Source organism: Salvelinus sp. IW2-2015, linkage group LG33 (genome assembly GCF_002910315.2).
Source record: "Salvelinus sp. IW2-2015 linkage group LG33, ASM291031v2, whole genome shotgun sequence".
Taxonomy (NCBI): Eukaryota; Metazoa; Chordata; class Actinopteri; order Salmoniformes; family Salmonidae; genus Salvelinus; species Salvelinus sp. IW2-2015.
In genome coordinates, this window is record NC_036872.1 from 32,264,252 (window position 1) to 32,278,256 (window position 14,005).

The 14,005-nt window shown below is 46.7% G+C and overlaps 2 protein-coding genes across 2 annotated transcripts in view; one reads left to right on the forward strand and one right to left on the reverse strand.

Moving 5' to 3' along the window:
• The window catches only part of efna5b (ephrin-A5b), a 455,881-nt gene that overhangs the window by 100,572 nt on the left and 341,304 nt on the right, over positions 1-14,005 (reverse strand).
• The window catches only part of LOC111958061 (triple functional domain protein-like), an 88,649-nt gene that overhangs the window by 41,369 nt on the left and 33,275 nt on the right, over positions 1-14,005 (forward strand). The window contains 24 exon segments of the mRNA XM_070437091.1: positions 1,202-1,393; positions 1,540-1,709; positions 4,475-4,649; positions 5,539-5,734; positions 5,843-6,009; positions 6,200-6,323; positions 8,271-8,297; positions 8,300-8,352; positions 8,354-8,408; positions 8,411-8,442; positions 8,445-8,477; positions 8,998-9,099; positions 9,102-9,131; positions 9,858-9,864; positions 9,934-10,145; positions 10,755-10,952; positions 11,296-11,411; positions 11,763-11,829; positions 12,270-12,379; positions 12,588-12,657; positions 12,847-12,936; positions 13,030-13,122; positions 13,455-13,537; positions 13,844-13,878. Of these exon segments, the coding sequence (XP_070293192.1) occupies positions 1,202-1,393; positions 1,540-1,709; positions 4,475-4,649; positions 5,539-5,734; positions 5,843-6,009; positions 6,200-6,323; positions 8,271-8,297; positions 8,300-8,352; positions 8,354-8,408; positions 8,411-8,442; positions 8,445-8,477; positions 8,998-9,099; positions 9,102-9,131; positions 9,858-9,864; positions 9,934-10,145; positions 10,755-10,952; positions 11,296-11,411; positions 11,763-11,829; positions 12,270-12,379; positions 12,588-12,657; positions 12,847-12,936; positions 13,030-13,122; positions 13,455-13,537; positions 13,844-13,878 (2,437 nt within the window).

Sequence of the window (14,005 nt, forward strand, 5' to 3'; positions counted from 1 at the left end):
TAAAACAACTCCTCTCTATTATCACATACTCCCTCTCTATCAACATACTCCCTCTCTATTCACATACTCCCTCTTCTATCACATACTCCCTCTCTATCACATACTCCCTCTCTATCACATACTCCCTCTCTCTTATCACATACTCCCTCTCTATCACATACTCCCTCTCTATCACATACTCCTCTCTATCACATACTCCCTCTCTGTGTCACATACTCCCTCTCTATCACATACTCCCTCTCTATCACATACTCCCTCTCTGTATCACATACTCCCTCTATCACATACTCCCTCTCTATCACATACTCCCTCTCTATCACATACTCCCTCTCTATCAACATACTCCCTCTCTGTATAAACTACTCCCTCTCTATTACACATACTCCCTCTGTATCACATACTCCCTCTCTATCACATACTTCCTCTATCACATACTGTACTTCCTCTCTCTATCACATACAGTACTTCCTCTCTCTATCACATACAGTACTTCCTACTTCCTATCACATACAGTACTCCCTCTCTCTATCACATACAGTACTTCCTCTCTCTATCACATACTGTACTTCCTCTCTCTATCACATACAGTACTCCCTCTCTCTATCACATACACTACTCCTCTCTCTATCACATACAGTACTCCCTCTCTCTATCACAACAGTACTTCCTCCCTCTATCACATACAGTGCTTCCTCTCTCTATCACATACAGTACTCTCTCTATCACATACTGTACTTCCTCTCTCTATCACATACAGTACTTCCTCTCTCTATCACATACAGTACTTCCTCTCTCTATCACATACAGTACTCCCTCTCTCTATCACATACAGTACTTCCTCCCTCTATCACATATAGTACTTTCCTCTCTCTATCACATACAGTACTTCCTCCCTCTATCACATACATTTAACATTTAAAGTTATTTAGCAGACGCTCTTATCCAGAGCGACTTACAAATTGGTGCATTCACCTTATGACATCCAGTGGAACGGCCACTTTACAATAGTGCAATACAGTACTCCCTCTATCACATACAGTACTTCCTCTCTCTATCATATACTTCCTCTCTCTATCTTTTCACTAATAATATTCAGTCAAGTTTCTCCCTCCCTTTCTCTTGGTAACTGTCTCCCTCTTTCCTTCTCTGTCTCTCCCCATCCTCTGTCTTTCTCTGTGTGATGGCTCTGTCCCTCCTCCAGAACACCTATACTAACGCTGACAAGCTGCTGGAGGCGGCAGAGCAGCTGGCCCAGACAGGAGAGTGTGATCCAGAGGAGATCTACCAGGCAGCCCACCAGCTGGAGGACCGCATCCAGGACTTTGTCAGGAGGGTGGAGCAACGCAAAGTCCTGCTGGACATGTCTGTCGCCTTCCACACACACGTCAAAGAGGTACAGGGTGGGAGGGAGAGTGCGTGTGTGGGGGGGTGGGGCGGTGGGTGGAGATGGAGGGGTGCGTGTGTGCGTGCGTCGTCAAGTAGCGAGACATCTTACTGGAATGTGTGTGTGCGACATGTTAATCATCTCTCGGTCCCTAGCTGTGGACGTGGCTGGAGGAGCTGCAGAAGGAGTTGTTAGATGATGTGTATGCTGAGTCTGTGGAGGCGGTGCAGGACCTGATCAAACGTTTCAGCCAGCAGCAGCTGACCATCCTGCAGGTCACTGTCAACGTCATCAAGGAGGGAGAGGACCTCATCCAGCAGCTCAGGTAGAACACACACACACACACACACACACACACAGGTGTGCACACAGACGTACATGCATACTCACACACTCAACACACACGTACACACACTAACACACACAAAATGAATTAGAAGAAACTGTGCAGAAGGTGAGTGGGATGGAAGAGAGAAGAGGAGGAGGAGAGGAAGATGAAAGAAAACAACAGCATCCTCACATAGCGGACTGCCAGATGAGAGAGAGGCAATAGGAAGGGAGAGATGGAGAGAAGCAGTAGGTTGAGAGTTAGAGATCCATGTATTTCACACCTCTGACCATGATTCTGCTTCTATTTATATCAAGTGTGTGAGTCTTGAGGGCTCAACACACACTGAAGCTGTCTCTCCCTCTTCTTCCCCCCTCTCACCCCCCCCCCCCTCTCTCCTCCCTTTCCTCTTCTTTCCCCCTCTCTCTCTCCCCTCTCCCTCCCCCATCTCTCCCCCCCCTCTCCCCCCCCCCTCCTCTCTCTCTTCCCCCTCTCTCTCACCCCCTGTTCTCTCTCTCCCTCCCCACTCTCTCTTCCCTCTCTGGTGTATTAACTCCTCTGGTATTGTTACATAATGCTGGTTACATAAGTGTGGTTAATTATGTAGAATCCCCAGTACTCTGCTACAATGCTGTGTCTGTGTGTATATGCGGCTTAGACAGGGCTTAGACTCTGATGTGTTAGCTAACTTTGGACCAGAGCTAGCCCTTGACTCTCAGTTCCATGACATTACACATAATGCCTCCTAGAGTTTTCGAGAGCCAGACCAGAGCTAGCCAAGTAACAAGCTTGTGTCTGCAGAACGGAACCAGAATAAAAATGTAAAAAATATCAAAAAAGAAGCATCCTCTCACTGTCAACTGCGTTTATTTTCAGCAAACTTAACATGTGTAAATATATGTATGAACATAACAAGATTCAAGAACTGGGACATAAACTGAACAAGTTCCACAGACATGTGACTAACAGAAACAGAATAATGTGTCCCTGAACAAAGGGGGGGGTCAAAATCTAAAGTAACAGTGAGTATCTGGTGTGGCCACCAGCTGCATTAATTACTGCAGTGCATCTCCTCCTCATGGACTGCACCCTCCGATCCAACAGGTCCCAGACGTGCTCAATGGGATTTAGATCCGGGCTCTTCGCTGGCAGAACACTGATATTCCTGACTTGCAGGAAACGAGCAGTATGGCTGGTGGCATTGTCATGCTGGAGGGTCATGTCAGGATGAGCCTGCAGGAAGGGTACCACATGAGGGAGGAGAATGTCTTCCCTGTAACACACAGCGTTGAGATTGCCTGCAATGACAACAAGCTCAGTCCGATGATGCTGTGACCCACCGCCCCAGACCATGACGGACCCTCCACCTCCAAATCGATCCCGCTCCAGAGTACAGGCCTCGGTGTAACGCTCATTCCTTTGGCGATAAATGCAAATCTGACCATCACCCCCGGTGAGACAAAACCGTGACTCGTCAGTGAAAAACACTTTTTGCCAGTCCTGTCTGGTCCAACGACGGTGGGTTTGTGCCCATAGGCGACGTTGTTGCCGGTGATGTCTGGTGAGGACCTGCCTTACAACAGGCCTACAAGCCCTCAGTCCAGCCTCTCTCAGCCTATTGAAGACAGTCTGAGCACTGATGGAGGGCATCCGTGCGTTCCTGGTGTAACTCGGGCAGTTGTTGTTCCCATCCTGTACTTGTCCCGCAGGTGTGAGGTTCGGATGTACCGATCCTGTGCAGGTGTTGTACACTGGTACTTGCCACTGCGAGGACGATCAGCTGTCCGTCCTGTCTCCCTGTAGAGCTGTCTTAGGCGTCTCACAGTATGGACATTGCAATTTATTGCCCTGGCCACATCTGCAGTCCTCATGCCTCCTTGCAGCATGCCTAAGGCACGTTTACCGAGCAGGGACCCTGGGCATCTTTCTTTTGGTGTTTTTCAGAGTCAGTAGAAAGGCCTCTTTAGTGTCCTAAGTTTTCATAACTGTTACCTTAAGCTGTTATTTTTACGAATTATCTTTGAAAGACAGGGTCCTGAAAAAGGGACGTTTCTTTTTTAGCTGAGTTTGTCTTACCTTTTTGTAGTTAATAAATCCAATGTGAAACGTGATAACTATAGTATCCGTTACTAGCATTGAAAGTGTATTAATTGTTCTCTAATTAAAGATCTCTCTCCCTAATTTCAGTAGCTACAGTAGAATATGCATGCTTTGGAGGAAGGGGGAGGGGCTACAGTAGAACATGCAGGCTTTGAAGGAACGGGGGGAGGCTACTGTAGAATATGCATGCATTGGAGGGAGGGGGAGGGGCTACAGTAGAATATGCATGATTTGGATGGAGGGGCTACAGTAGAATATGCATGCTTTGGAGGGAGGGGCTACAGGAGAATATGCATGCTTCAGAGGGAGGGGCAGGTAGTCTACACACACAAACTGGCAAAGATGTTCAGCTGGCAGGCAGGCAGACGCTGGAATACGTTTCTAAGTGACAGTGAGGGATTTGCATAGGCGCTTTGTGTTTTTTGTGGTACTGTGAAAAAAAAGTCCTGGAATGTAAAAGAACGTTATTAACCGGTTCCAATGCTTTTAAAATTATGGTTCTGTTCCGGAACAGTATAGATCACTTATGTTCTCGTTTTTCGGTTCTCTTCCCTGAACCGGTTCCAACCCCTGGTAAATACACATGTCCAATTGTTTGTGTGTGTACGTTTTCTTCAATGAGTGTGTGTGTGTGTGTGTGTGTGTGTTCTCTCCTATGGTAGGGACTCTGCTATCTCCAGTAACAAGACCCCCCACAACAGCTCCATCAACCACATAGAGAGTGTGTTACTGCAGCTGGACGAGGCCCAGGCTCAGATGGAGGAGCTGTTTCAGGAGAGGAAGATCAAACTGGAACTCTTCCTACAGCTACGCATCTTTGAAAGGGACGCCATCGATGTGAGTGTATGGTGGGGGTGGAAAGGGTGTGTGTGTGTGGCAGAGGAGGTCCGGTGAACTTGTCTAGACTTTAGCTCAGTGACATAACCTAGTCTTCCGTTTTTAGATTACCCGACTCAATGACACACGTGTGTGTGAATCCTCACCTTGTGTGTGTCCACACATGTCTGCATCTACAGAGCCTTCAGAAAGTATTCATACCCCTTGACTTATTCCACATGTTGTTGTGTTACAGACTAAATTTAAAATACCCCAATGTCAAAATGGAATTATGTTTTCAAAAATATTTAGAAATTATTACAAATGTAAAAGCTGAAAGGTCTTGMGTCAATAAGTATTCAACCTTTTGTTATGGCAAACCTAAATGAGTTCAGGAGTAAACATTTACTAAACAGGTCACATAATAAGTTGCATGGACTGTGTTTAATAATAGGGTTTAACATGCTTTTTGAATGACTACCTCATCTCTGTACCCCACACATAAAATGATCTGTAAGGTCCCTCAGTCGAGCAGTGAATTTCAAACACAGATTCAACCACAAAGACCAGGGAGGTTTTCCAAAGCCTCACAAAGAAGGGCACCTATTGGTAGACGGGTAAAAAAAAARCAGACATTGAATATCCCTTTGAGAATGGTGTAGTTATTAATTACACTTTGGATGGTGTATCAATACACCCAGTCACTACAAAGATACAGGTGTCTTTCCTAACTCAGTTGCCGGAGAGGACGGAAACCACATGTTTTCACTTTGTCATTATGGGGTATTGTGTGTAGATGAATTCCATTTTGAATTCAGGCTGTAACACAACAACATGTGCAATAAGTCAAGGGGTATGAATACTTTCTGAAGGCCCTGTATATATCTCACCACTCTTCTCTCCCCCCCAGATCATCTCAGACCTGGAGTCGTGGAACGAGGAGTTGACTGTTCAGATGAGTGAGTTTGATACAGAGGACCTGACCCTGGCAGAACAGAGACTCCAGCACCACGCTGACAAGGCCCTGACCATGAACAACCTGACCTTTGACGTCATCCACCAGGGACAGGAACTTCTGCAGTACGTCAACGAAGTACAGGCCTCTGGTGAGTAGCAGTACACACATGTGCCCGACGGAGCTTACATTGAATGACATTCTTTCTCTCTCTCTCCATCCCCCTCTCTTTCTGTCTCTCCCTGTCCTCTCCCTCCAGGTGTAGAGTTGCTGTGTGACAGAGATGTGGACATGGCTACTCGTGTTCAGGACCTGCTGGAGTTCCTCCATGAGAAGCAGCAGGAGTTGGACGTAGCAGGCGAACAACACAGGAGACACCTGGAGCAGTGTGTACAGCTGCGACACCTACAGGCCGAAGTCAAACAGGTACGCATGTGCACACACACACCTGGAGCAGTGTGTACAGCTACAACACCAGAACCATCAATTGATACCACATTATTTCCCATTATATACTAGTAGAAACACCACTATAGTAAATACCAGGTAAGTACCAGTGGGAACAGTACTAAAATGCTCTCCTGATAACTTATATCCTTGTTCCTGGTCTGTGCAGGTCCTAGGATGGATCCGTAATGGGGAGTCTATGTTGAATGCTGGTCTGATCACAGCTAGTTCTCTACAGGAAGCAGAACAGCTACAGAGAGAGCACGAACAGTTCCAGCATGCCATTGAGGTGAGCACAGCCATTCGTGACGCAACATAACACACTTTCATTCTTATACATTGATAAACAAATGTATCATTTATTCTCTATCTATCTATCTATCTATCTATCTATCTATCTACCTATCTACCTATCTACCTATCTACCTATCTACCTATCTACCTATCTATCTATCTATCTACAGTGAGGGAAAAAAGTATTTGATCCCCTGCTGATTTTGTACGTTTGCCCACTGACAAAGAAATTATCAGTCTATAATTTTAATGATAGGTTTATTTGAACAGTGAGAGACAGAATAACAACAAAAATATCCAGAAAAATGCATGTCAAAAATGTTATGAATTGATTTGCATTTTAATGAGGGAAATAAGTATTTGACCCCTTCTCAATCAAAAAGATTTCTGGCTCCCAGGTGTCTTTCATACAGGTAACGAACGGAGATTAGGAGCACACTCTTAAAGGGAGTGCTCCTAATCTCAGTTTCTTACCTGTATATAAGATACCTGTCCACAGAAGCAATCAATCAATCAGATTCCAAACTCCCACCAGGCCAAGACCAAAGAGCTCTCAAGGATGTCAGGGACAAGATTGTAGACCTACAACAAGGCTGAATGGGCTACAAGACCATCGCCAAGCAGCTTGGTGAGAAAGGTGACAACAGTTTCTGTGATTATTCGCAAATGGAAGAAACACAAAAGAAACTGTCAATCTCCCTCAGCCTGGGCTCCATGCAAGATCTCACCCGTGGAGTTGCATGATCATGAGAACGGTGAGGAATCAGCCCAGAACTACACAGGAGGAATCTTGTCAATGATCCAAGGCAGCTGGACCATAGTCATCAAGAAAACAATTGGTAACAGGACTATGCCGTAAGGACTGAAATCCTGCAGCGCCCGCAAGGTCCCCCTGCTCAAGAAAGCACATATACATGCCCGTCTGGTTTGCCAATGAACATCTGAATGATTCAGAGGACAACTGGCGTGAACGTGTTGTGGTCAGATGAGACCAAAATGGAGTTCTTTGCATCAACCCAACTTGCCGTGTTGGAGGAGGAGAATGCTGCCTATGACCCCAAGAAAAACCATCCCCACCGTCAAACATGGAGGTTGGAAACATATGCTTTTGGGTGGTTTTTCCTGCTAAAGGGACAGGACAACTTCACCGCATCAAGGACGATGGACGGGCCATGTACCGTCAAATCTTGGGTGAAAACCTCTTCCCTCAGCCAGGGTTATTGAAAATGGGTCGTGGATGGGTATTCCAGCATGAACATGACCCAAAACACACGGCCAAGGCAACAAAGGAGTGCCTCAAGAAGAAGAAGCACATTAAGGTCCTGGAGTGGCCTAGCCAGGCCTCCAGACCTTAATCCCATAAAAAATCTGTGGAGGGAGCTGAAGGTTCGAGTTGCCAAACGTCAGCCTCGAAACCTTAATGACTTGAAGAAGATCTGCAAAGAGGAGTGGGACAAAATCCCTCCTGAGATGTGTGCAAACCTGGTGGCCAAAACACAGAAACGTCTGACCTCTGTGATTGCAACAAGGGTTTTGCCACCAAGTACTAAGTCATTGTTGCAGAGGTCAAATACTTATTTCCTCATTAAAATGCAAATCAATTCATAACATTTTATGACATGCGTTTCTGGATTTTGTTGATATTCTGTCTCTCACTCTTCAAATAAACCTACTATTAAAATTATAGACTGATCATTTCTTTGTCAGGGGGCAAACGTACAAAATCAGCAGGGGATCAAATACTTTTCCCTCACTTGTAATCTATCTATCTATCTATCTATCTCTCTATCTCTCTCCCTCTCTCTGACTACTGTGTCTCTGTCTCTTTCTATGCTCTTTCCATCTTTATTTCCATTATTTTCTCTCTTTCTCCCAATCTGATATTGTATAATATAAAACCCTTTTTCTCTCCTCATCCCTCTCTCCTCTCCTCCTCGTAGAAAACCCCCACCAGAGTGCCCTGCAGGTGCAGCAGAGGCTGAGGTGTTACTCCAGGCCAACCACTATGACATGGACCTGATCCGAGACTTGTGCTGAGAGTGTAGCGTCCCACTGGCAGCAGCTCATGTTGAAGATGGAGGACAGGCTAAACTGGTCAACGCCTCTGTAGCCTTCTACACAAGACCTCCGAACAGGTAGGGGGCGCCCTCACTGTGCAAGGGGCAGGGGAACGTTTTTGGTCTGGACTAAAGGGGTAGGCATTACCAGTGGACATGCTAGAAAAGTGCCAATATTGTTACAGTAATAAACAATATGTAGGTGTTTTGGAAATTGTGCATTATGGGAACTGATAGTTTTTAAACCCATCGCTGATCTAACACAGGTGCGCAGTGTGTAGGTGAACCTGCGAGCATAAGAGAGGGAGTGGGACTGGTGTTGGCATTATGGGAGCTGATAGTTTAATTACGGTATATATGCTGACTGAACAGGTGTGCCAGTGTTGTTGGAGAGCCTGAGCAGGAGTATAGAGGAAGAGGACTTGGTGTGGCATTATGGGAAGCTTAGTTTATTGCGTTACGGTATATATCTGACTGAAAAAGGTGTTGCCAGCTGGTGTTGGAGAGCCTGGAGCAGGAGTTTTAAGAGGGAAGAGGACTGGTGTGCGCATTATGGCGAGCTGTATTTATGTACGGTAAATCTGGGACTGAAACAGGTGTGCCAGTGTGTTGGAAGAGCCTGGAGCAGGAGTGATAAGAGGAAGAGGACTGGTGTGGGGGGGCTGATAAACTGGGTCCTAACTGTGAGTCAGACCACGCTCACCCCATGATCAGTAAAACACCTGGAACCAGAAAGAGGCCTTCCTCAAGGTAGGAACATTCACACACACACACCACACACACAACACACACAACACACACACACACACACCACACACACACACACACACACACACACACACACACACACACACACACACACAACACACACCACACACACACACCACTCACGGAGAACAACCACACTCACAAGCTGTTACCCATGTCCCTAACTGTGTGTGTTTTTCTCTAGGCCATGTACCCCTGGCCAGACGCTAATTGCTGATGTGTTCCTGAAGTACATGCACAGGAACCAGTGTTAACATGCCCTGGGATGCTCAGCCATGTCAAAGCACCGGAAACAAACAGGTCAAGGAGTGAGTAATCACAACACACATTCAGATATTCAAAAGAATGCTTTATCAAATACCGTATAATGGAATGTAAATCTGTGTTCGCGGTCAGACATCCTGAATGAGTTGTTACAGAGAGAGAACCGTGTTCTCCACTTTCGGGACCATGAGCAGACGACGGTTGACCAGGTCAGCAATACGTGGGTGTTGGAACGCAAGTGCCAAGACAGGTTACACAACAATTTTACCTCTCTCTCTCTCTCTCTCGTCTCTTTCTCTCTCTCTATCTCTATCTCTCTCTCTCTATCTTCCTCTATCTCTTATCTCTTTCTATCTCTCTCTATCTCTTTTTGTCTTTTGTTTTCCTTTTCCTAGTCCAAATCGGCTGTTCTCTCTGATCCCCTTATTCTCTGTTGTCTGTCAGCTCATCTGTAAACCTCTTGTTCTATTCTCTACTCAACAATGTCCCACCTCAACGATCTCTGGTGTGTAATCCTCAGGCTCTGGAGTTGGATCCCACGACACGGGAGAGTTTCTACCTGTCAACACCACCTCCACCGGCTCCCAAGTTATCCACCACACACAGGAGCTGCTGAAGGGACATGGAAGACTTCCACATCACACCAGGGTTAGGAAAGGAGCCACCACACACACACACACACACACACAGGAGCTGCTGAAGGAGCACAAAGACTTCCACATCACAGCCAGGGTAGGAAGGGGACAGACAGACACACACACACACACACACACACACACACACACACACACACGCACACACCACAACACACACACACACACACACACACACACCACACACACACAGGAGCTGCTGAAGGAGCACGAAAGACTCCACATCACAAGCCAAGGTAGGAAGGACAGACAGACAGACAGACAGACAGGCCACACAGACAGGCACACAGACAGGCACACAGACAGGCACCACGACAGGCACACAGACAGAACTATAGACAGATCTTTACTTCATAATGTTTTGAATCCTAGCATTACACCATTTAAATGAACCCTCTCCTTCCCTCTGCTCTCTCTCTCTCTCTCTCTCTCTCTCTCTCTCCTCTCTCTCTCTCTCTCTCTCCGCACTCGCACGCGCACTCGCACTCGCCACTCGCACTCGCTCTCGCACTGCGCACTCGCACTCGCACTCGCACTCGCACTCGCACTCGCACTCGCTCTCGCTCTTCGCTCTCGCTCTCGCTCTCCACTTTCTCTCTCTCTCACTCTTCTCTCACCTTCACTCCCTTTTCACTCACTCTCACTCTCTCATTCTCACTCTCTCTCACTTTCACCCCCTCCCCCCCAGCAAACCAAAGAGCGTGTGAAGCTGCTGATCCAGCTAGCGGATGGTTTCTGTGATAAAGGCCATAGTCACGCTGTGGAGATAAAGAAGTGGGTGACAGCGGTGGACAAACGCTACAGAGACTTCTCATTACGTATGGACAAGTACCGGACCAGTCTGGAGAAGGCACTAGGCATCTCATCTGACATTAACTCCAAGGCTGTAAGTCTGGAGGGTGTGTGGTGCTGGGGGGGTGGAGGTGGAGGCACTGGGCATCTCATCTGACACTAACTCAAAGGCTGTAAGTCTGGAGGGTGTGTGGTGCTGGGGGGGGTGGTGGAGGTGGAGGAAGGGGGTTTCCATGTAATGGTTGCTGGAAATATGAATTGAAAAATCCTCTCTGCACACTGAAGGCTTTTAGTGTACACTTGTGTATGATGATCCATGCCCTGTGCAGATAAAAAAAAAGTGAAGCTCTTTAAAAGTACTTTTTGGTACAGACCTAATGTATTTTTGGGGAAATCATGTCTCCCTCCCTCCATCTCTCCCCCCATCACTCTCTCAGAGTAAGGAGCTTCAGTTGGACATGATCCCGGCCACACCTCAAGGGTCAGAGGTCAAGCTGAGAGAYGCGGCTCACGAACTCAACGAGGAGAAACGCAAGTCCGCTCGCAGGAAGGAGTGAGTCATCACTTCCTCTTAACTTCCTGAAACCGCATTAGATCGGTCACAGTCATAATAAACCAATCCCTAAGGCAWTCAACCAGTTGATCCTGCCTTGGCCTCTTGTCCCCACTCAACATCTCCTAGCTAAAACACACACGCACGCACACACACATACACTGCTCTAAACAGCCACAACTACAGACACGACAATGCATTTTAAATGCGTTCTGGCCAGGTTATAATGATGTTTTAATGAGACAGTAACTCCTACAGGTCTAAATGGACAGGGCAGACAGACTAAGGGTTCTGTTGATAATGCTGTAGATCAGCAGAAGAGGCTAACCATGTGTGTGTTTGTGTGAGCAGGTTCATCATGGCTGAACTGATTCAGACAGAGAAGACCTATGTCAGAGACCTAAGGGAGTGTACGGACGTAAGTTTAACCTACCCTCTCTTTCTCTACCCCCTAACCCAGGGGTGTCACTCATCCCACCGAGTGTCTGAAGGTTTTCCTTTTTTCCTTTCAATTAAGATCTAGACAACCAGGTGAGGGGAGTTCCTTACTAATTAGTGACCTTAATTCATMAATCAAGTACAAGRGAGGAGCAAAAACCTGCAGACACTCGGCCCTCCGKSGAATGAGTTTGACACGTGTGCCCTAACTTATAGTGTGATTATAGTGTGATTATAGTGTGCCAATGTCTGGCGCCACCTTGTGAAATTTGAACACAACACACGATCTTCTGAAATGTAGGGTGCCGTGTTGAATTCCATTATATGCAGCGGCTGTGACTTTGTGAATGATTTGATGTAATATATCTGCCCCCTCCGTGTGTGTGATCTAACCCCCTCTCTCCATCCTCCTCCYTCCAGACGTACCTGTGGGAGATGACCAGTGGGGTAGAGGAGATCCCTCCTGGCATCGTCAACAAGGAACACATCATCTTTGGAAACATGGTGGACCTCTATGAGTTCCATCACAAGTATGTCGTTTACATCCGTACAYACAGACAGACAGCAAATGATTGCAGCTGTCCTGACGGGCACTAAACCTTGTCTTTTGGTAGTCAAACAGTTGAAACTTGTAGTTAATTTCTAATGCAGAAACACTATACAGTTTTAGGGTGTCTGCTCACTCACTCTCTCTTCTTCCCTCTCTCTTCTTCCCTCTCTCCTCTCCTCCATCATCAGTATCTTCCTCAAAGAGCTGGAGAAGTATGAACAGCTACCAGAAGATGTGGGCCACTGCTTCGTCACCTGGGTGAGTGTGTGTGTGTGTGTCCCTAAAATAGCCAAATGTAGGTTTTTATGAAATAGAGAGAGGATACACTCCAAAGAATAATTAAAATACTTTAATATCTCTATTTCTAAATTGTGATAAGTCAAAAAGGAAATGTATGGCTTTGGAGTATATTTGTTTAAACTCTTAGTTGTATTTCTGTGTGTCCAGGCTGATAAGTTCCAGATGTATGTGAACTACTGTAAGAACAAACCAGACTCCACCCAGCTCATCCTAGAGCACGCCGGTCCCTACTTTGACGTGAGTACCCTGCTCTCCCATTGGCCCTCACTGTGACGGACAGCTCTTTGCATCCAATCACATCACTGTGTTTCTCTGTGTGGGCGTGTACAGGAGATCCAGCAGCGGCACCGATTAGCAAACTCCATCTCCTCCTACCTGATCAAGCCTGTTCAGCGAATCACCAAGTACCAGCTCCTGCTCAAGGTAACCATAGCAACCCTCTGCTATAAACCACATACACAACCACAACACATGTTTGTACCCGTATGTTTACATTGTGATGAGCAAGAATGTAGGGACATGCCTTTTTATTTGGTGAGTAGCTTTTATGCACCCATCACGCTAGTTATCATTAGTGAGTATGTTACTTGACGTCCATAATCTCGTCCTGCGTTCAGACCATATTTTTTGTTTCTCCTCTACATCCCAGGTTATGGGTAATTGAGGCACCCCCTAATTGGCTGAGTGTCATTCACAATAAAATGGCGGATTTGCTTTCAAAGGGTGTTTGTTGATGGAACCTCTCTGATGTGTAGGAGCTGCTGACGTGCTGTGAGGAGGGGAAAGGAGAGATCAAGGATGGACTGGAGGTCATGCTCAGTGTCCCCAAGAGAGCCAGGTTCACGACATTGAGAGGATGACTTGTAGACAATTGCATAATTGCTTAGATGTGTGTGTGTCCTACCTCCAGCATTGAGAGGTGCATGAGCATTCGACTGGCTAGATGTGTGTGTGTCCTACCCTCGCCCAGCATTGAGAGGTGATGAGCCATCGACTGGCTAGATGTGTGTGTGTCGCTACCCTCCAGCATTGAGAGGTGCATGAGCATCACTGGCTAGATGTGTGTGTGTCTACCTCCAGCATTGAGAGGTGATGAGCATCACTGGCTGATGTGTGTGTGTATGTGTGGTCGTTTCACCTCCAGCATTGAGAGGTTGTATGAGGCATCACTGGCTAGATGTGTGTGTGTCCTACCCTCCAGCATTGAGAGGTGCATGAGCATCACTGGCTAGATGTGTGTGTGTATGTGTGTGTTGTGTCGCTAGCCTCTCAGCTTCTGAGAGTGCATGGGCGTGAGTTGGCTTTA